General features: G+C 42.9%; 3 protein-coding genes across 4 annotated transcripts; 2 read left to right on the top strand and 1 right to left on the bottom strand.

Moving 5' to 3' along the window:
* Nucleotides 1-203: 203 nt before the first annotated feature.
* On the top strand, nt 204-2,163 carry LOC139339921 (endoribonuclease YbeY-like). The gene is made up of 5 exons (XM_070975369.1): nt 204-797; nt 887-1,018; nt 1,501-1,569; nt 1,680-1,771; nt 1,859-2,163. Exons 1-5 carry the CDS (start codon nt 534-536, stop codon nt 1,872-1,874), a joined length of 573 nt encoding a protein of 190 aa, XP_070831470.1. The 5' UTR covers nt 204-533; the 3' UTR covers nt 1,875-2,163.
* usp37 (ubiquitin specific peptidase 37) lies at nt 2,001-15,320 on the bottom strand. Of its 2 annotated transcripts, none has more exons than XM_070975367.1 (24): nt 15,149-15,320; nt 13,381-13,609; nt 12,190-12,340; nt 10,699-10,787; nt 10,497-10,630; nt 10,090-10,167; nt 9,720-9,808; nt 9,424-9,517; nt 9,138-9,293; nt 8,650-8,781; nt 8,339-8,462; nt 7,814-8,061; nt 7,570-7,687; nt 7,352-7,431; nt 7,018-7,182; nt 6,752-6,805; nt 6,350-6,497; nt 6,048-6,267; nt 5,636-5,802; nt 5,210-5,270; nt 4,736-4,851; nt 4,508-4,577; nt 3,847-3,985; nt 2,001-3,710 (listed from the first exon to the last, which is right to left on the bottom strand). In XM_070975367.1, exons 2-24 carry the CDS (start codon nt 13,552-13,554, stop codon nt 3,623-3,625), a joined length of 2,895 nt encoding a protein of 964 aa, XP_070831468.1. In that variant the 5' UTR covers nt 13,555-13,609; nt 15,149-15,320; the 3' UTR covers nt 2,001-3,622. The 2 variants fall into 2 exon arrangements, with proteins under 2 accessions (XP_070831468.1, XP_070831469.1); XM_070975368.1 differs by having other exon boundaries at nt 10,497-10,612.
* Nucleotides 15,321-15,386: 66 nt separating this feature from the next.
* On the top strand, nt 15,387-20,119 carry LOC139340770 (CCR4-NOT transcription complex subunit 9-like). Its single transcript, XM_070976747.1, has 8 exons — nt 15,387-15,775; nt 16,498-16,683; nt 16,792-16,907; nt 17,043-17,152; nt 17,256-17,365; nt 17,580-17,678; nt 17,808-17,899; nt 19,070-20,119. Exons 1-8 carry the CDS (start codon nt 15,758-15,760, stop codon nt 19,236-19,238), a joined length of 900 nt encoding a protein of 299 aa, XP_070832848.1. The 5' UTR covers nt 15,387-15,757; the 3' UTR covers nt 19,239-20,119.
* Nucleotides 20,120-21,105: the final 986 nt, after the last annotated feature.

Raw genomic sequence — 21,105 nt, 5'->3', positions numbered from 1 at the left:
CGAAGTTTGTCTCAGTGTCCTTAAAGCTGTTGTATTAAAACGACCTAAAATCTTCAGGAAATAGAGCAGAATTATACAACTTTGACACGAAAAAAATCTCACCGCTCACACTTTGTTGCTGCTATATTGTTTTTTCTTTTTTTTTGGTTCAGTTCAAATAATTTCCAGTATCCGCTTCCGGTCCGACGACTCTAATGGTCCCCGCTCAAAGCGAATTTCCGTTCCGTGACCGCCAACGCTGTGACCACCCCACCGCTGGAATGGGATTTGAACGGACAGGCTGCCACTCTCCACAAACAGCAGAATATGTTTAATTTCTTCGCAGTATACTGGCATTTCCACACAACCAAGAGAAAGCTTTCATTGTCGGTTTCGAACTGGGCATGTTGATTCTGCCGGACGCGTCACCTTGAATTCTGCCTGCCCGGTAATGGCGACCACTACAAAAATGACCGACTGTTCTGGTAAACTAACCGCCACGGAATTACTGAAACCGGCCGTCGCTGGAGGGGGGTTAGTTTAAACTCTCACCCATGTCTCAAGATTTTTTAAATAGCCGTTTTCTGTTTTTTACGCCGAATTTTAAAATGGGAGTAGTACTGCGGAACCTCCAGAAGGTGGTGCCTCTTCGCCGCGCCAGGCTGCGCAGGGACGTTGACACGCTGAGGCACATATTGGGCGTCCAGAAATTTGACCTGGGCATCATTTGCGTGGATAACCACAGGATTCAGCAAATTAATAGCATATACAGGAAGAAAAATGTGCCAACGGATGTTCTGTCATTTCCATTCTACGAGGTAAATATGACTACATTTAATATATGACTATGACACTTGGTCCTATAACCGCTGATAAAATGATTAAAATAGTACTTCTGTGTTTTTAGGACCTGAGACCCGGTAAGATGCCTTGTCCCCTTCACAGAGACGAGCAGAACCTTGGGGACATTTTCTTGGGAGTGGAGTTTGTGATGAAGCAGTGTCAGGAGGAGTCCTTAGATCTGCACGGAGCCCTCACCGTGAGTAACCTCAGCACCTCAGTCAGTGATGCAGGCTGTTGATCAGGGCTGCACCTAATGATTGTTTTAATTGTCAATCAATCTGTCAATCATTCCCTCGATTAATCAGTTAGTTGTTTGGTGTCCACAACCCAAACATACTCAGTTTACTGTTATAAAGGAGGAAAGACTCAAAAATATCCACACTTAAGAAGCTGCAGTCAGAGTATTTTCACTTTTTTTTATTCCTTTTTTAAAAAATTACTCAAACCAGTAAATGGATTATCAAAACAGGTGACCATTAATTAAATGGTTGACAACTAATCGATTCATTATCGCAAACTAGTTCCTCAGTTCAGCTGTGAATTCTACCTGTCAGGTGACATTAGTTGTTGCAGTTTTAATAAATAAATGATAGATAGATAAAACTGCCCGAGGTATGACTTCCTCCATGCTGTCTGTGTTTGCAGTAACATTTGTTCCTCCTTTGCCTCATGTCTCAGGTCATCACTGCACACGGCATCTGTCACCTGCTGGGCTACAGACACGAGACGGAGGAAGAATGGGCGGAGGTTTGTGTGGACGGGGTTTTATTTGCGTGTGATTCTGTGCTGATTAGGTCTGTGAATACTTGTCACACGGTAACGCGCCACACGTTTAAACACGCTTCGTCTGTTTCCAGATGCTGCAGAAGGAAAGCTACATTCTCAGTGAGTACAACAGACTCACGGGGAGACATCTGGAGCCACTGACCAAGAGATGCACTCAGGACAGGTGACAGCGCCCGGCCGTCCGTTAACGTCACACTTGCACTTGGTACACTGTGGTGCTTGATTTTGTTCTGTGTGATCCTGTCACCAGGTGGACCACTGTTTGAATAAACTGCTGTTCTGTTCATTCCCTCGTTCATAAACATGCACCGGCTGCCGTCAGCGTGCAGCAGCGTGACTGTGGATATCCCTTTCAAACGCTGGATGTGAGACATCAAATTAAAGAGTCTGTGCACTTTCACTGTAATATTTTATTAAAATCTGCTTTAGGAAGAGTCAGTTGTGTATGAAGGGTAGAAAAGCTTCTCATTTTTACTTCACAAATACATGTTACCCTCTTTACACTGCGTGTGGGACAGGGTGTTCAGGAAATGTTTCAGAAATCCAATGGATATTAAAAAAAAAGAAGACAGAATTAGTCTTTTTTCAGTTGTCAGTCAGGTGTGCATTCATAGTGCAACAGAATACTGTACCTCCAGGAGTCAGCGGATTATAATGCTCGCCTCCAAAAACCCGACTCTACAGGACAGGATATCAAGAATAACTTACTCAGTCCATACTGATTCTTTATTACCTATATTTTATAATGCTATATTATAGATTTCCTTGTTCAGGAGTCGAGGAAATAATGTGGTCTGAATATGTCCAGCAGACACTGGTGTACTAAAACGTGACTTCAATTTTACAGTGGCGGCAAAAGAGACTTACAACCAGTTTCTGGTACTGGAACCAGTACAGAAATAACAAAATACTTCCTTTAGCTCCATTCTACAAGCAAGCCGTTAGCAGAGGTCTAAGGTGTTAAGTGTTGTATACTGGCCTTAAAGATGGTGAAATAAAAGACAGTACGGCATAGCTGGCTTCCCTGGTGATCTAGTATTGATGACTTCTATTTACCGTGGCGTATCTTGACGGTTTAATTAAGATAAAAATCAACCCTATGCTGCAATAAATAGAAAATCTTGGCTTTTTATAAAGGAATATCTGACTTACACATTGTTGACAAACATATTCAAAAACAACAAGGTTGTGCAACATTCAAAGTAAAGCTAGTATACATATTTATAAAAGTTTTCTTGGGAGGCACAAGGTCAAAACCCCAAAAGATTAAAGTGGGCTTTACTGAGAAAAGCTCAGTAAAAACAGGCTTTGTTATTATTGAGCGTCCAGGTTTTTTTTTTTTTCCAAATCTATAATATGGAGACAATCACACACAAATTAGTTAAGTCAAGCACAAAAAGCAGCTGGGCAAACATCCACACGCTCTGTGATAGAAAGCAGATTCTGAATTGGCCAGTTTGTGCCAGAACATAAATATTGCACCAAATGTACCCGCTAAATACAACAACCCTCTAACTCTATAATAGCTTATACTCCAACATAGAATATATCTTTATTTAGTTCATATGGGAAATAAAGGGTCTGCAAAACATACAGTTCTTGAAGCACCAGCAGCATCTGGTGTTTGATAGTTGCTTTGAAGTGAAAGTCTGAATGAATGGCATTGAAGTTGAAAGAAACGTACGAAACAAAGACGAAAACTTTACAAAACAGTTGTTCATAAAATCATAGCAAAGAAAAACTCCAGCCCCAAAAACGTGGAGGCAAAATTTGATCCACTCAACATTTTTAACTGCATTTCTGGTATCTTAAAGAGTCTAGACAGTTTAGCATCTGTGTTGGCATTTACAGGTGCTAATTTAGCAGGCCATTTAGTAATCTGTGGAGGAAAAGAAGTGCCTGAAGACGACCAAAAAAGGACGGCAATCAGTAGTAGTCAAGGCTGTTCGGAGAAGAACTCTGTCTGCCGAGGCTCAGCTGTGGACGTGTGGGTGGCGGTGCACACATGAAGCACTCAGAGGGGCTGCAGGACGTTCCTCCCCGCCTCTGAAGTGGTGCTGGCTCCAGATCGCTCCATTTCAGACAACTGCTCGAACACGTCCCTGAACGCACACGAGAGAAGAGCAGGTCAGAGCCAGCTCACGCACATGAACACAAACAGTCAAAACGGCTGAATGTGGTTTACACAAAGACACACAGCGACGTGGAAAACAAATGCAGCATCTTCTGCCCACTCACTTGTGCATGTAGAAGAAGATGTATCCGCTGCGGTCGCGGTCTCGCTGGACGGCCGCCTCCTGCGTGCGCGACACGTCCAGGTCATTGTAGGTCAGCCATGACTGCTTCTTCATGTCAAACACGTCACTGATGTAATGGCCTGCAAAATATGGTATGCTTGAGGTAGGCGGGACATCATTCCAACCAAAGACTACAGCAGGTGATACAGCTAGCGTGCTAAATGTTGCGCAGCAGCAAGTGCGAGGAAACCAGCTTAGAGTGTCGGCAGCAGGTCTGATGATGAATCTGTCAGCCCGTCAAACGACTTGTAGTGTAAACTGTGATGCTGCTTCTCAGAGGAGAGGAGCTGCATCACAGTGTAAATATCAGGTCAGGCAATATGCGACAAAACACATAAAGTCATTGTGTTTATTATATGCAACCATCACTGAGACCAAACACTGACATGCACTACTTGTGTCTGTTCACACACAAGCTCAGTGTGCTGCGCAGGTTTTATGAGCAGACATTCAGTTTGACACCTCCAATGGTTTTCACTAGTGTGACTTTTTTTTGTGGTAGCTGTAAAAGACTTCCTTTGAAGTCATTTGCATAAATGTTGTGATGAAGAGTTTATCTGCACTGCAGACAGAAACGCAATCACACACAGATGTTTGCTCACCGGAGGAGGAGCTGCTCCCGATGTGACTGACGACACTGATGAGTCTGAAAGAGTTGGCCAAGTCTCCGCTCTGTGGATTACAGCGTTCAGAAGCAGGTCACTATGAATTCAAGCACTTCAGTGTATCCAATGTATACTGTTTACTGTTAGCACAGCTAGAACGATTTAGCAGGACTGTTGAGGAGTTGTTCTACGTGTTTAAAACCACGAGGAGACGCTGCGTGGTACCTCAGCGTTCCTCTTCAGGTTCTCGGCCTCTGCTTCAGTGTACTCCATGTCCAGCACGTCCTCGTTGCCAGAGTCATCATCAGAGCACAGCAGCTCAGGCAGGGAGTTGTTAAACTCTGTTAAAAGAGAGGGAGACGCTGATAATGCGCCGGGATTTCTGTCGCTCACTGAGTCTGATTAAACAGTGACTTTATGTGCTCTGAGCCAATACTCCACATCATGTCTGATAAAGATTTGCTTCGCTCTGGTTTTGTCAACCTGGTGTCTTTCAAAAGCAAGAAAAATGAGAAGAAAGTGCAGTGAATTTGTGAGATAAGCCAGTCAGACTAAAGTGCCTCCATCATGACTTTAACATACTGAAACAGCCGTCAGCTGTCTACTGCCAACCGTGCCTGGCACACACACATGCAAGAAACATCAGCCAAAGATGCTCACCGTGATTATCAAGGCCCGTGAGCCATTCTTGGTTCATACCTTGCAAACTGAGCTCAGTGGCCCTCTTCAGATCATCATCCTCTCTCATCTCTTGGGCTTCCTGTATGGTGTCAGATGGAGACAAGTTATTAGATAACTTAGTATAGTTTTAGTGCAAGAATTCCCAAAATTGTATTTTCACTCAGGTCACGTCTGCTGGGTGTTTACAGGAATAGTTCAGGTTTTTTATAGTGGGGCTGTATGAACGCTAAGTGTGTCACCTACAGTGGGTGGTGGTCAGCGTGCCCCCCAGTTTGGAGAAGCAGACGGTACCAACATGGACACAAAGACGGAAGACATAATGTACAAGCCCACTTAAAAAAACATGAACTATGACTTTGGCGCTATGATGTAGTGTTTGGATGCGGCACCATTGCTCCATTCTCAAGAAAAGCCCTGCCGGTGTCACGTGGCCTTTAATCTTACATGCTCCTGGAGGCTCTGGGCCAGGGCCTGCTGTAGCTCCTGTTCCTCCCTCTCCTGATCCAGACTGTACTGCTGGACCCAGTCCAGTTCTCCCTGCTGCTGCACACCCTCTGGAGTCTGGTTCTCCTTGTTCTCATCCATGGTCAAGTCCAGAGAATCCAGCACATCTAAGCAGATCGGCACACATACAGGTCAGTTAGCCTGATACTTAAACACATATGAACCAATCCCCACTTGGACACCCACGATAATGACAGTGTTGTCTTGCAAAGTTTTTGTTTATTCAGAAAACCACAATGATTTCAAGCAGCATGTACAAGCAAGACAAGTGACTGATTTTACCATGTTAGGCTCATTCTGAACAATCCCTCTTTATACAGTTCAGAAACCCGTCAGAGCCGTAGCCTCGTACCTGCAGGCTGTTTGGTGTCTGTTTCCAGCAGATCTGTGTGATAGGCCAGGTCATGGGCATCTGTGTCCCCAAAGCCTGTGTCGGGGCTGCTGGTTGGCTCATCCTCCAGAGGGGGTGGGGCAGAGAGCCCGGCCTCTTGCCGACTCATCTCAAGCACGGCTGCCAGCATTTCGTCATCATTTATGCCGCTGAAATCTGCTGAATCTATTGTTGCTCTCCGCTGGAAACACAAGACAGTGTCAACACAGCACCAGAGACAGAAAAGGAGGCTGAATCATAACGGTCTGTCAGCAGGCGCTCACCTCTTCCGGTCGGTCGTCGTCGTCAGGCAGACAGCTGCTGAGGCGTCTCTTGCGGCTCGCGCTCACCTTTCTGTTCGGCTCTTCTTCGCTGTCAGAGTCCACGATGATGGAGGTGCAGCTGGAGTTGGCCACTTTCCCGCCGATCCTTCTACACACAGTCAATTTCAGGGATTGTATTTAGAAGCAAAATGCAGAAAAGCAAGTCTTCAGTTCTTTTTTTGTCATCCAATATTATAACAGATTCCGCTCAGAGTTTATCAAGGAGGCTGAGCACAGAACAAGTCGGAGCCCACTTGGGAGTTGAGAGCTGGCTGTGGCCGGTGTAAATTTAACACTTCCTTCTTTTTTTCCGTTTCACACACTGCAATTATGTGACAGTCTTGCAGAATTAGCTGTACTTACCGGAGTGGTGCTGTGGAGGAGTTGATTAACGGTGATGTTTTGAGTGTTCTGGACCTTTGAGAACAAAGAAAACATTTAGAGGCGTAATTGTTTGCTGCTCGTTCATTAACCATCATCTCTCTGTCAATGAGGCCACAGCTAATGGATCCAGGTCAATTGCACAGCTTTTACTTAAACCCCGACTGAATCACTCAATAGGATGTAATTACCCACACAGCGAAGAATTTCTTCATGCATTTTATTTGAGGGTGTTAAGGATGTCTTACATGGAGGCTTGGGAACTCCAGCCGAGACTAATAGGGGGACGCGTGGATTCGGTGCAGTGGGACAGCAGGGTCAGGTATCGGGGAATCACCACCTGCTGGCCGAGCTTGCTGTTCAGAGACAGCTGAGCGTTAAAGCTGTACCGCTTCAGGTGCAGGATGAGCACTCTGTGGAGAGAAAAGATGCATCAGCCATCCAAAAGTAACTGGCTTTTTTGTTTATCAAGGGCTTCTTCTACTTTTGTGATCAACTGCTGTGATTCTAATTGTGGCTGAGCAGCTGCTTAACATACTGTATGCAGCAAGCTTTCCCTCTCAGCAGTGTATGTGTGGATACCTGGGCAGTTTGCTGAATTTATGCGTGACAGTCGCCGCTTTCCCATTGCACTTTTCACACGAGTACTCAATTTCCTCCATCTGTGGAAGGAAAAGAAAACGAATACCATCACATATTCAAATGGTTTATATCAAGTTGAAGGCTGTTTGATTCCAAAAAGAAATAAAACAAGCTGAGAGACAAAGATGAACCTTTCATAGGTTTATGCAAAGACTCACCCTAAAAAAGAGATCCAGAGAATCCTGGATGGAGCGAAGAGGGAGGGTTTTCTTTCTGCGCGGCAGGTCGATGGACAAGTCATTGAACTGCTCTCGTTTGGTCACCACCTCGCCACAGCTGCACAACAAAAGGAAGGTGTAACCTGCCATTTGTTTTCTCCAGAACCACTAACACTTCAGGCAGATGCATTTAAAAGAAGACACAAGGATGAATTCGGACGATCAAGCAGGAGACAGGCCTCACCCTTTGCAGATGATGGTGTGCTGCACCTCAAATTCCATGTTGACGGCCACAGGGCAGGTGTAGATGCGGGAGGTGTCCACCTCTTCACCAGGCTCTGTCTTGGCTGCAGAGGACGTTGCCTCCTGGCCGTTCTCGGCCACCACAGAGGACGACGAGGACGCTGCAGCTTCATTTGTCCAGCTCTTGTTCATCTTCTCCACATCGTCCTTTAACTGGTCCAAACACTGGCTCAGGAACTCATGAGCATCCTGGTAAACATTGTGATATGCATCAACTCAACTGAGCATAATAAATAAATACAAGATCAATAATACGCACAGATGGGTGACAAATATTTTAAGGATTGCTTCATTTTATGTGTTTTTATATTTGTAGATACTTTTTCCTGCTTGACCTTTGAACTGAAGCAGGTAAGAGCTTTACAAATTTTTTTTTACAGCATGACGCCATCTGTAACAACAGCACAAAGTCTCTATTCAGTAGACCACAGCTGCTGGGAACTGTAGATTCTGTGGGAGATCTTACGTTCTGCATGTTTCCAGAGAAACGCTCGGCTGTGGAGGAGATGGCACTCTTCACTTTCCTCAAGAGGTCCTTTTTTGTCTCCGGACAGCCCACGTCCTTCTTGACCATAAGGTGAGCAAAACGCCTGCAGGAAGTGAATATATCACAAATTAATGTAAAACCTTTAAAAAAAAAATAAACAAGTGTCATAAACTTGATAAAAGCACATTAAAGAAGGTTTTGACAAAGAGGTCCACCAGCAGAGCACATGATCGAATAATTTTCCACCGAGGCATCATTAATCACACCGCGTACAGAGCCGCATGCCGTACCTGAGCAATGCGTTGATGGGCACCTTCTTCCAGGGGATGCTCTGTCTCAGCATGTCGTTGGAGAAGGAGGGGAGGCTGAAGAGGGACTGCAGGATGGCGTTCATGTAGCAAGTGTTGCCCAAGTTGGAGAATCTGCAGAATGTGAACGAAAGGATTAAAACAACAGACGACAGCAAAATAAGATACATCACGCCGTGAATCTGGATAACAGGTTTTCTGACACTGTACCCTTCCCAGGACCTAGAGACACGACTTTCATGAAGTTACAAATGTTTATGTTTTAAAGCATTAAGGTGAAACAGCCTCTAGGAGACCATTTTTTCTCTTTCTTGATTACAGCTACCAAAGAAGAGGTTATGAAACAGCTTTCTGATTTCCCTTGTGAGTCATTTCAGTTCCCAATCTCCAAAGTAACTGCAGTCTCATCTCTACATGTACACCAACTGCTTACGCTCACATTGAGTGCGGCCCATCTGGCTTATTCTTACCCTTGCAGGGGGGGCTGAGGCTGAGCCAAAGCGGAAGGCCTCTGCTTGTTCCAGCCACTGTAGTCCAGAGAGGGGCGCACCTTCTTGAAAGGAGTCGAGTGATTGGGCAGCATGAGGCTTCTCTTGACCGTGGTGCTCTGTGCTGTGCTGGACGGTCTGGTGGGGGTTAAGTTTTAGTAAAGAGTACAGATGTGATCACTAGCTTTATCGCGATTTAATGCATCAACTTTACAGTTTCTCCGTTCAATTTGCGTGCATGTAACACTGCATCACTGTGGAAACTCACCTGTCCAGGAAAGAGTGACTCTGGCTGTAGTCTTTAGTCACAGATCGGCTGCCGTAGAATGACGTTGGCTGAAGGGGAGTCGAACCCAGTGGAGCTGAGGGTAAGGATGAACGTGTGGTGAGACATCAAGTCAGTTTGAGGTATGAATATACAGGTTCATGTTCCACTTATCGCCTCAACATTTGCAGAGGGCAGCTGCAGGAAGTGCTGTAAAATCTCCGGCTCTGCAGGTAAATAAGCAGAGATGTATACAGATGGTGTTGAGTTTGGCATGTGAAGTGAAATGTGAAGTTTACCTGAGGTCCTGTTCTCCTCCGCTTGCTTCAGCTTGTCTTTGCAGCTCAGTAGGAACTTCCTGGATGGATCCGAAGTAGCTTTGTTGTTGCTGAGAAAATGTATACACATATTTTTTGTTATCTGACTGTGGACAAATTTATGACAACAACAAAAAAAAACCTTTGATTATCGATTTGACTGCCATCATCCATGTAAGTAATATCACTTATACTGTATATATTAACATTCTGGTATCTGTCTACCAGAGGAGACAGAAAATACCACAGACACAGATACTGAGTCTGACAAAAGGCTGCAGAAACCAGCTCATTCCAAGTGTATCCAGCACCACTACAGTCCAGTCGAGGCAGTGAGGCGTGTCGCTTTTACCTTGAGGAGTCATTTTCCTTGGGGTAGTCCTCCGTCAGGTCACTTTCAGAGTTGAGGAGTCTTTTTCTCTTCTCGCTCCTGAAAAGCAGTGACACATAACGATTCATGTCACAAGCCTGCACTGACCATTCCTAAATTGGAGAGAAAGACCAAAAGACAACACCTAAAAATGACAGGTGTCAAAGTTCTCCTTCAGGAGGACAGCTGCATGCCAGAGGATTACCACAAGGGTTATGGGTCGAGGTTGTGGTCAGCGTAAACAATAACTCTTGTTTTACATTATTAAGTAATCACTGATTGAATCCTGCAGCAGGTTTTTGGAGGCTGAGCCCTCTAGTCATTTAAAAATGACTGAATTATCTTCACATGACATTATTTACATCGCATAACACGAGTTTCCATCACACCTATTCTCAGAGAGTCCGGTGCGAGTGGGGGTGGAGGCAGCTCTGCTCGGGCTGCCCAGGGGCTTCCTCTGTGTCGGGTCCTCCCGGCCTTCTGCACTCTGCCGCCTCGGTGTTGTCTGTAAGATGTTAGCAGTCTGGATATTTTAGTCAAATGTAAGTGTGCACTTAATGTTCTCAAGTTAAAAACGTGCGTTCTCCTCACCTGTCTCTCCCCTGATGGACTGGTCTCATTTTTCACAGAGCGGTTCCCAAACACACTGAAGTTTGCACTCCCATTGGATGATTTTAAAACTGCAAAATTAAGAATTCAGGACAATGCATGTGAATGAAAAATGCTTTGAACCCTATTTTTTAATTAAGGGGTTATGAATCCCCTTTCACAAAACACCATCATAATGTTTTGCTTCAAGGTAGCGGCCCGCCACAATATCAACATTGAGGACCACATATTGACTCTCTATTTTTCTTTTTGGGTTATTTTTATTATTTAAAATGGGTGAATTTTTATTCCACTGTACACTACAGCGCTCAGCCCCTCCTCGCCACGCTCACATACAAACACAGAGTGTGTCCGTCTGTGAAAAGGCCCTCCTCTGCACACACACTCTGAATGAAAACATGATCGTGTGCAGTAGGAAGGATTGTTCTTGGCTTTTCTTGCAGAGGAGACGGCTGGCTGAATTCCTGAATAGAATCAGTCAAAGTTCATGAATGGATAGCATCATGAACATTTCTGTCCATGTTTGCCCAACATTGATGCATTCAAGTTAACTCTGACCTTTGTTCTGGTCTCAACACTGCCAATCTCCTCTTAAAATAACTTATTAACACACACCGAAGGAGCCTGTTTAAGCCCAACTGAAGTCACACTTGATCTTCCTTTTTTTGTAATCAAAACATAAAGTTAATATATTTTTTAAAAGTACTGTTCATTTTTCATTGCTCTCTCTCTCGCTCTTTTTTTAAATACACCCACTCTTTCCAGGAGTATCATTTTCATCTCAGTTGGCTGGAGTGTTTGTTTGCATCTGATTGACAGCAGCTGACCAGCTGCCAGAGTGTCAGTGTTACACCATAGAGAACAAGAGACTAAGTAAACAAACTTGTGTGTTTTTCACTCAAGCACATGGCACAAAGGTGCACACACACAAACTGTGTACGCCGTGCACGTTCTCCAGCCTTTGCCACCTTTGTCTCAAAAAGATTCAGGGAAAACACTGAATATGATGTTAGCGGTGTACATTTCCTCTGTGAGCGTCACTCATTCAACAAGCTATAGTGCAGAACAAGATGGAGACTTTAACAGGAATGCTAATGTGGGTTATTCAAAGTCTGTGGCTCTTGTGTTGTGCTGTTAGTACAATACTGCTTGATGCAAACTTTTTATTGGTTGTATCAAAATGAGGTCCCCATCTGCACAGATGAATACCTTACAGTACTCGCTGCCCTATAACTGTGCAAATTTCTCTCAAATCAACATTACCTTCACATACACAACTAATGCAATTCTGTCAGTAAAAAGAATGACTTTACACTTTGCTAAATTAGCACTGGATAAACCAAAATACAGACATAACTGTCAACATCACAACTAAGAATTACGTTCCTTTGGTTACCATCCTTTACTTTATCGTGCTGTGTGAACCATCAACAAAGCATTGGAAGTTCTTAAAATGAGTATTGCTGTAATTACTTGTCTTTCCCTGCTTCAGCTTGTCCAGGTATTCTTTAGTCCTCTGAACCAAAGTCGGGGACATCTTATCCAGGGTGATGACGCTGGTGTCCTTCAAAGTCAACATGATTCGCATCGAAGTATTGCCGACGGTCTTCACGTTCTGGTTCAGCTGGTGGAGTTAAAACAAAACAAGATGGTAAAACTAACTTTATTAACTGTATTTCTTTTGTATGTTTCCCTATCAATAACTACAACTGCATACTGCAAATATCCAATTTGCTACTTAATCAAATAATATTTTCCCCACAAAGCATTTATGACATTTGGAAAATAAGCAGAGCGTCATGTGAAAAGGATCCTGGTCCTGGCTCAAACCCAGAAGGCCCACAGACATGTCAAATCACTCCTGCAGCAGCAGAATCCACTTGCTTTGTATTAACCAATCCTTACACATGACGCCTGAGCTTGTGAGCAGACATTTGTTGGTTTGGTTGCATTGGGATGCCCACCCTAAAGCATTTCCCAGCATTTTCCCCCCTAAACAAACACAACTATGCAGCCTACATGCATTATTTCTATGGCATCCTTCTCTGCTCTGGTTTATCCATCTTTGGTGTTAGACAGATACATAAACTAATTAATCTTGTTGGGAAGCTTTTATAGCACTTTCAGTAACATAATGAGTTCTTGTCAACTCCAGTAACATTATCTTCTCTTCCCCTGTCTTTTGTTTCCTCTGCTCTGTGTGTGGAGGAGTTCACCTCCCCCTCCCCACACCCCACTTGTATTCCACAAAGACCCAGGTCCAGATACCATTTCAATACATCTCTATAACCAAATATCTGTATATGAATTCAGGTAAATTTAAAAAAGATTGTTTTCAAGGTTTCAAGCTTACATTTTGGCCAATGCGCTCCACCTCTTTTGCTCTCCACACAGGCCTTTTACCTGCATGCAAGTCCCTAAATTTGATGGCCAAAGCATATTTTTGGTGGCCCAAATGTAAAATTATGTAAATACCGAGAAGCAATTTAACACAAGCTGCCTTTTTATGATGTGCCAGTTTGTGTATTGTTTGTTTTTCATACTCTACAAGTCCACAAAAGACAATGCATCAAAAACCAAACTGAACACAGATACTACTTCAGAATCCAAACCAGTGTTTCAGCAGGTGCACCCTTTATTGAACTGGTACAAAATGAACAATACCTGGAATATTTTGGAACCTCCACCAGAGCTGAATCGAAGACAGAGGTTGACTTTGTTGTCCTTTTCCAGAATCTCAAAAGTTCCCTCTTTCCATTTGGTGGTGCCCTGTTCGATGCTGGTAAAGCGGATCTTAACAGCGCCACCGCTGGAGAGTTTGGGCACTGTGGTTGCCATGGCTTACTATCCAGTTGGAGCACTTTGGAGGCTGGGGCTTGTGATCAGACAAATCCTGAACAAGAGGAAAATTAAGATGTGTCAGTACAACCGACATGTGTCATTTATAACCACTGTCTATATCTAGTCCATACAGAGTAGATTATAAATGAGTGATAAACCGATTAATCAGTCAGTCAATTAATAAGGACGATATCTGGCATTTTGAGATTATATGCACTGGCCGATACCTGCACTCATGAGTCTGATGACACAAAAATGTCTGCAGACATGTCAGAGACAAGGCACATATGTTTATTTTCAAGTATTTTTTTGTGTTCAAGTGAATAATACAGCAGCGTTAAATAAATATTCATTGCGACCAAAACCAGAGATGCTGCTGGGTGTTACTATGTGCCCTAACTCTGACTATTTATTTATTTATTTTTTTATTAATTTATGTAAGTTTTACATTTCTGTTCTTTAAATTGTTGTATTTGATCAGATTCGAAAATCAAACAAAATCAATCAACAAGATATGGGCAACATATATCAGCCACTGGCCACCCCCTATCTAAATATCAGCATCGGCAATTTAAAAACCCAGGTCGGTAGCCCACTTTTCTAAATGCCATGCTTTAACCACATCAGTGCTACCAAAATACTGCAATAACTGCCACTGTTCCGAATAGAGATGGCAGGCTGATGAGCCCAATGATGAACCTTGATGATTTCTAATATAATTCACTTTATTGGTCATTGTAAGCACGCAACGGTTGAGTCTTGTAACTCTCAGAACCTGCAGCAATAGAAACAAGATAAACAGACAAGACCTCTCTATTCAACTATATATAATAAATGAATGTGAAATAAATCATCAGCGCGGATACTGCTCAGCCAATCAAAATGACAGAACGCTTGGGACTTGCTTAGTTTACATTGCGTTACTCAAACTAACGTTTACAAAAAAAGCAATTAGCTAACGTTAATAACGCAATTAAGCTAGTCCGCTATGGCCACCGCTTCACTACTGAGCGCTTGTTCAAAGTCACAACAAACTCCAAGTTAACCACAAGCAACATATCACAGCAGCTAACACAGGACGAACATGCTTTAAAAGGCTCATCGTATCGTCACAGGCGACACACTTGCAGCGAACGGAGGTGAATTTTTACAAAGTCAGGAAACTCACGCCACTTATGTTAGCCGGCTAGCGGTTCCATTAAGAGCCAGTGAAGCCTGGTTTGCATTAGCCATCAAACTAGCCCAATGGCCAATCTGTATCTCGGCAGCAAAGACAGGCGAAGGTGCGTGACACAGTGCGACCGGCGCTCGTAACTTCTTCACATTATTCTGACAAGACGAACAGTCACAAAAATGTGCAAAACCAGCAAAGTTACCAAGAGCCAGCCAGGGTGACACTACAGCCAAGCTGAATGTCTGGGACGCTAATAATGTCGTTCCATCACCTACAGACGTTGAATGGATGGAGGAGGCCGACATTAGCAACTCGGCTAGCAGGCTAGCTGTACCTAGCTAACTGGCTAATTTGCCTGATTGTAATTTGGTGATGGAAACAGTGTCACAGTTTGATTACATCGTCGTAGTTCTTTACCTGTCGATGATATGTGCTCGTCTTGAAACTTTTAAATCACAGTATCGTTGTCGTAGGTCCTCCGAGGACAGAAAGTTTGTTTTGCCGGCATTCACCTGCTCCCCAGTACGTCTGTTGTTGACAGTGGACCCGCACACGACGCCTCGCAGCACTGCGCGATGATGGCGGGAATGTGAAAATTTACAACGGAAATGATAACCGAGAGTGAGTCCGATGGTCTTCTCGCGATATTTTAAGTAATTGTATTTAGGTTACCTCCATTGCTGAACAAAAACTAGCTACCGGATTAACTATGTTGTCTGATATATAGCGTTCGGCTTTGAGCTCTCTATGGTGTTATCGACACATATGAATGTGAAAATTAACGTTTTGTTATCCTGTTATCCCAATGAAGTTGTGTTGCTTGTAATGTTTATGTACGCGCTTACTGAATTAATTTTGTCAAGATAGTGTGCTAGCAGCTAGCTTGGGCTAGCTGCTCGTACTGTGCGTTAGTTACGCCAACTTTGTTTCATTGCAGCCGCTTTAGTTTTCCACTAACGTTACTCCACACTGCAGCTGATAAAGTAGTTTTTAACAACATATTGGACCAACAAAGAGCTTCAGAGAATGCTGGCGACGGGAGCAGTGAGTATCTAACTTAATAGCATACGTTACTGTACGGTACCAACAGTGTTAGCATACATTTTCCACGTTTGTTTCCCCCTACATTGCTCTAAGGTTGTTAAAACCAGCTCATTCAACACTGCCTGACAGTATCGTAGATGTATTATTATTATTATATTTCAACTTTCAGTTGAAGTTTTGTTATATTCACATTGATTGAAATATTTCGACCGAAGCCTCCATTCTATCTACCCATTCTATAAATCAATTAATATTTCCAGATATCCAGCCTGACATATGTGGTGTGTTTCGGAATTAAAGAATCTAAAAAGGATCTTAAAAATATATTCTAGCTTCTGGCTTTGAGCTGTGTATGGCTGCACAGTTTTGTAATGGCTTGGTCCTTGACTAAGTACAAAATTGATATTTTGGCTGCAGCTTTAACCAGGTGAATGCATAATAGTAATTATAGCGAGGTCTCAGTAAAGCTGCCAATTCATTAAAAGTGACGCCAGGATGAAGCTGTTTGCTGTTTATTTCTGAATACCTTTATCAATCCTGTGATTCCATATTGTGGGCATGTCTAGGGTTTATGTAAATAAAATACGTATATTTTTCTGATAAGCAAAATTGCAAATAATATCCTTTCTCAGTCCGTCATATTGGTGTATAGTATGTATCCAAGATTTGATTACATGGTGATGATGATTGCATTTGTTGATTATTTTCCCTTCCTTTTACAGGCCGTAACCAATGTCACAGCCCTGGCCCAGGTAGACCGGGAGAAGATCTACCAGTGGATCAATGAGTTGTCCAGTCCAGAGACCAGAGAAAATGCCTTGCTGGAGCTGAGCAAAAAACGCGAGTCTGTGCCAGACCTGGCACCAATGCTCTGGCACTCCTGTGGCACCATTGCTGCCCTGCTGCAAGTATGATCCATGTCTCGTTCCTAGTTGCATATCACTAATATGTGTTTGTTCATCATATCTGTTGTGTAAGAAAATTTCTTCTCTCATCACATTTCTTTCTGTTTTTAGGAAATAGTGAACATCTACCCATCTATAAATCCACCTACACTCACGGCTCACCAGTCTAACAGAGTATGCAATGCCTTGGCTCTTCTGCAGTGTGTTGCCTCACATCCAGAGACGCGGTAATGGAGAGTTCAGTATATTTAAAAAATTGCAGTTGTTTGTCTTTTAATGCTAGTGATGAGTTAATGGGATGATAGAGTTAATGCTCTTCTGGTCACACATTCAAATGTTTTTCTTTCTTTGTTCCTCATCAGGTCAGCTTTTCTTGCCGCTCACATCCCTCTTTTCCTTTACCCTTTTTTGCACACTGTGAGCAAAACACGGCCGTTTGAGTACCTGCGACTTACCAGCCTCGGAGTCATCGGTAACCGTTACTCCTGCTCAGTGGTTTTATTCCATGATTGAGGTTAATTGCCATAAGACTATGTCATCATCTTTCTCATCAAGCTGTCTTGTGTTTACTGCAGGTGCCTTGGTGAAAACCGATGAACAAGAAGTGATTAACTTCCTCCTCACCACTGAAATCATCCCGCTGTGTCTCCGCATCATGGAATCAGGGAGTGAGCTCTCCAAGACGGTACTTAACTGTTCCAGCTGCTTTCCAAACAGTCCTCTAGCTGACATGTTCCCTACCTTGACTGTTGGTATACAGTAGAAGTTCAAACCTGTGGTGTAATGTTTTCCCTCTTAATCTGTCTATTACCCTGTTAAAAATCCTCATGTTTCCTGTCTTTAAAAAATAAAACAGGCGCTTTTCATCGAGATTTATATGCGCTCATTTTGTTTGGCAGGTTGCTACTTTCATACTGCAGAAGATCCTGTTGGATGACACAGGACTGGCTTATATATGTCAGACGTATGAACGTTTCTCCCACGTGGCCATGATCCTCGTAAGTGTCCCCTGAGAAACATCTGAATTTTAATTGAGTTCTCCCTTTGAGTGTCTCTGCACAGTGTGACACATTGAATATAAGAGAAGATCCTCTGACACTGCGTTGTTTTCATCTGTTTCTTTGCAGGGCAAAATGGTGCTTCAGCTCTCTAAAGAACCATCAGCTCGCCTGTTGAAGCACGTTGTTCGCTGTTACCTTCGCCTCTCAGATAATCTCAGGTAGGTCTGTTGCAGAGATACAGTATCCTGTATGTGGTCACCTCTTTTCACTGTTGTTATTGACTATGATCTGTGGAAGATGAGCTCTACTGTGACCCCGTACACTTTTATCAGGGTAGAGAACATGACTGAATAATTTCATGATCAGTCCTTGCCACTAGGAGGAGCCATGACATAAATACAGTGAGTGGTGACTGTCGGTTAAATGGCTCCTCAGCCTGTGGTTGGATCTTAATGTGTGCTCACCCATTGCAGCAATTAATCAACAATCAGAAAATGAATTTGTAAAACCTTTCTGATCATGAATTTTCAATGAAGTTCTAAATATGTGGTGGTTGCTACCTGACAGATTTTAATTCTTTTCCCCATTTCCCCTCATTTTCAACTGATGCTTTTGCCCTTTTTGGCTTCTGGCAGAATCTATGAAAGCAATTTGAAAATGTTGCTTTGAGCTTTTCAGCTTCTGATGGACTATTGCCTCAGAACAAAGTATGATATTTCTATGAACTCTAACATTAATCCTCAGGGATAAACAGCAGAGACTCTACATCATGCAGGAAAGGCCACATATTTAATGAGTGAGGGCAGTGTTTAGACTGCTGTCCCGTAAATAAGCTGATCAAAAGATGAGATGTGTGCGGATTTGTCTGATTCTCATCACAGATTTGTTCGTGGGTAATCAGAGCAGCACACTGTAAAGTCAGTCAGCTCAATCAGTAACATTAAGATGAGAAAGGAGACAGACATTAGATAATCAACAGGTGGACACACAGGTGAGAAAATATTCTACTTTTATACTTTTTGAAGAATGTGCTAAGTACACTTTGTACTATTTTTGTAGCCTTCAAGTATGCTGAAGTGTACTCAAGTACTCCTTGAGTACCACTTGAGTAATACTTGAGTGTAAATAGTTGCTAAATTGGCACAACTTTTGACAAATTTTAAATGTACTGAAGTCCACCGTCAGGATTCATGAGCATTCAAAACACGCTCGCACAGTTGTATTATATCATCAATGTGCTGTAAATTAAGTGAAATTAAAGCATGTTTTAAGTGTGCTAATAGTGTTTTATAAAGGACTTGAAAATAAGTACACTTTTATTACACTGTCACTTTTTATGAAGTACAGGAAAGCACATTGTTTTGTGACATGTGGGATTCCGTCCTCAGAGCCAGGGAAGCCCTGCGTCAGTGTCTGCCAGACCAGCTGAAGGACAGCACCTTCGCCCAGGTGCTGAAGGACGACACCACCACCAAACGCTGGCTGGCACAGCTGGTCAAGAACCTGCAGGAGGGCCAAGTCACCGACGCTCGAGGCATCCCGCTGGCTCCGCAGTGATGGGGACAGAGCGCGTGTTCACAGCTGACACAGAGGGACTCCCTCATCACGATCTAGATTTTGTATTTTGCCAAATGTGGTGCTAAGACTGCCTGCGAAGTAAAGGACATTATAGAGGAAGAGGGTTTTTTTTTTCCAGACACGAGGTCACATCACACCTGAAAATCTGTTTAAAGAGCCAGACTCAGCAGATTTTCACAGCCAATGCTGACATCAATATTTGAGAATAATTAAATCCAGATAATGATATAATGGCTGGTATTTGTTTATGATGTTAAGTTCTTGAATTAGTGCTAAAGATATGTCTCGGGTAGGAGATTTCACAGTAAAACGACTTCACTATCAAAACAACCGTAATGTTTGAACAGTAAACTGAAACCTCTAAATACCTTTAACTTGAAATAAGGAAAAAATTACCAAATGTACATTTAAATGCATCCTGTAAATCATTTAATGCTGCAGTTAACCACACTGCTGTGTCACCATATCAGCGCTGACGCATCAGCGATAAGCCACTATCCGACTTAATATCAGCTCTTCCAAATGATCGGTCAGCTCTGCTCTTCTCCCGTTCATCACTGTAACTATTTGTAACATTCCACTTCACCATAGGAGCTGTTATTTTTAGCTTCTTGCATTTCAAATAAGACTTTTTAACCTTCACATGACTGGTTTTGTCTCTTTTTTTGGCTCAGCCTCTGGACTGACACTGCGGCACATGCAGGTGTTTGGTGACACAGCGGATGTATTTATAGCTTCATGTTTTTACTGGCTTTATATTTGCTCGACCAGTAATACGCAAGATTGTTTCTGTCCAGGGTGAAATCTCAGAAGCTGGTCTTGTTGATGATTTTTCATAAATAAACAGTTTTCCACCCAGATTAAGACATTAATTGCCCCCTCGACACGTGGTTCGGTCTTATTCACCAGAAGGGCGGAGGGATGCTGATTTTGAAGGACATAAAGTCTATATGAGTCTATTTCATAACAGTTACACTAAGTATATAAACTATATATACTACAGTGTGTGTACATATACGCGCCATGGCAATAGAAAACAGTCATTTGAGTAAAGAGGCACTTCTAACAAACAGTCCAAAAGCAAAACATTTTCAATTTAAAATGATTCAAAAAGCTGCAAATCTTCAAACCTAAAGCTGAAATCAGGAAAACTTTGTTGAAAAACTGACTAAAATGATGAATCTAATTTCTGCCGATTGATATTTTCAAGTCTGTATTTGAGTCTCGGTTTATCAGATGCAGCAGCTCATCAGAGTTTTGACGAGGCGTCATCCCTGGAAATTTTAGTCAGATTTCACATTATTTTTAAATTAGCTTAATCTTCGTCAGTCAGATGAGAGCGTGGCCCACCTGTACTCGCTGAGTACTCCATCTAACAGTAGCACAGACTGCGCTGATGAGCACTCACGTCCTTTTACCGGAACATTAACAGACTGTTGCCCACATCAGGTCCATTATCCTCGTCATGCATCGCGGAAACACCTACGCTCAGGCCTTCCATTTGTGAGCAAATCTGATCCCCATGGGAGATGTTCCTGAGTGTGCATTGTGTGTTTTTGTCTGTTTACCTTTTATGAGGAATGAGATACAGGAGCTGAAGTCATTACAGGTCCAGGGAACCTTTCAAATGGAAGAGCATCGGAGTGATTGGGTGGAGAACAAGTGATGTTTTCATCCGCACTACCGGCCACTGATACTCACCTGTGATTTGTTTGCATTTTAAAACAGGTTCAAAGCATAATCACTACATTTTTATGTGCGTGTTGGACAGTAGAGAGATATAAATTAAAGTTGGCATTGTTATAGAAACTGCATCTACAGCACTGTCTGCTAATCAAGGCTCAGC

The sequence above is a fragment of the Chaetodon trifascialis genome, chromosome 12 (genome assembly GCF_039877785.1).
Source record: "Chaetodon trifascialis isolate fChaTrf1 chromosome 12, fChaTrf1.hap1, whole genome shotgun sequence".
In the NCBI taxonomy this organism is placed as follows: Eukaryota; Metazoa; Chordata; class Actinopteri; order Chaetodontiformes; family Chaetodontidae; genus Chaetodon; species Chaetodon trifascialis.
Note: the sequence above shows the minus strand (reverse complement) of the source record. Positions and strands in the feature narration are given on the sequence as shown.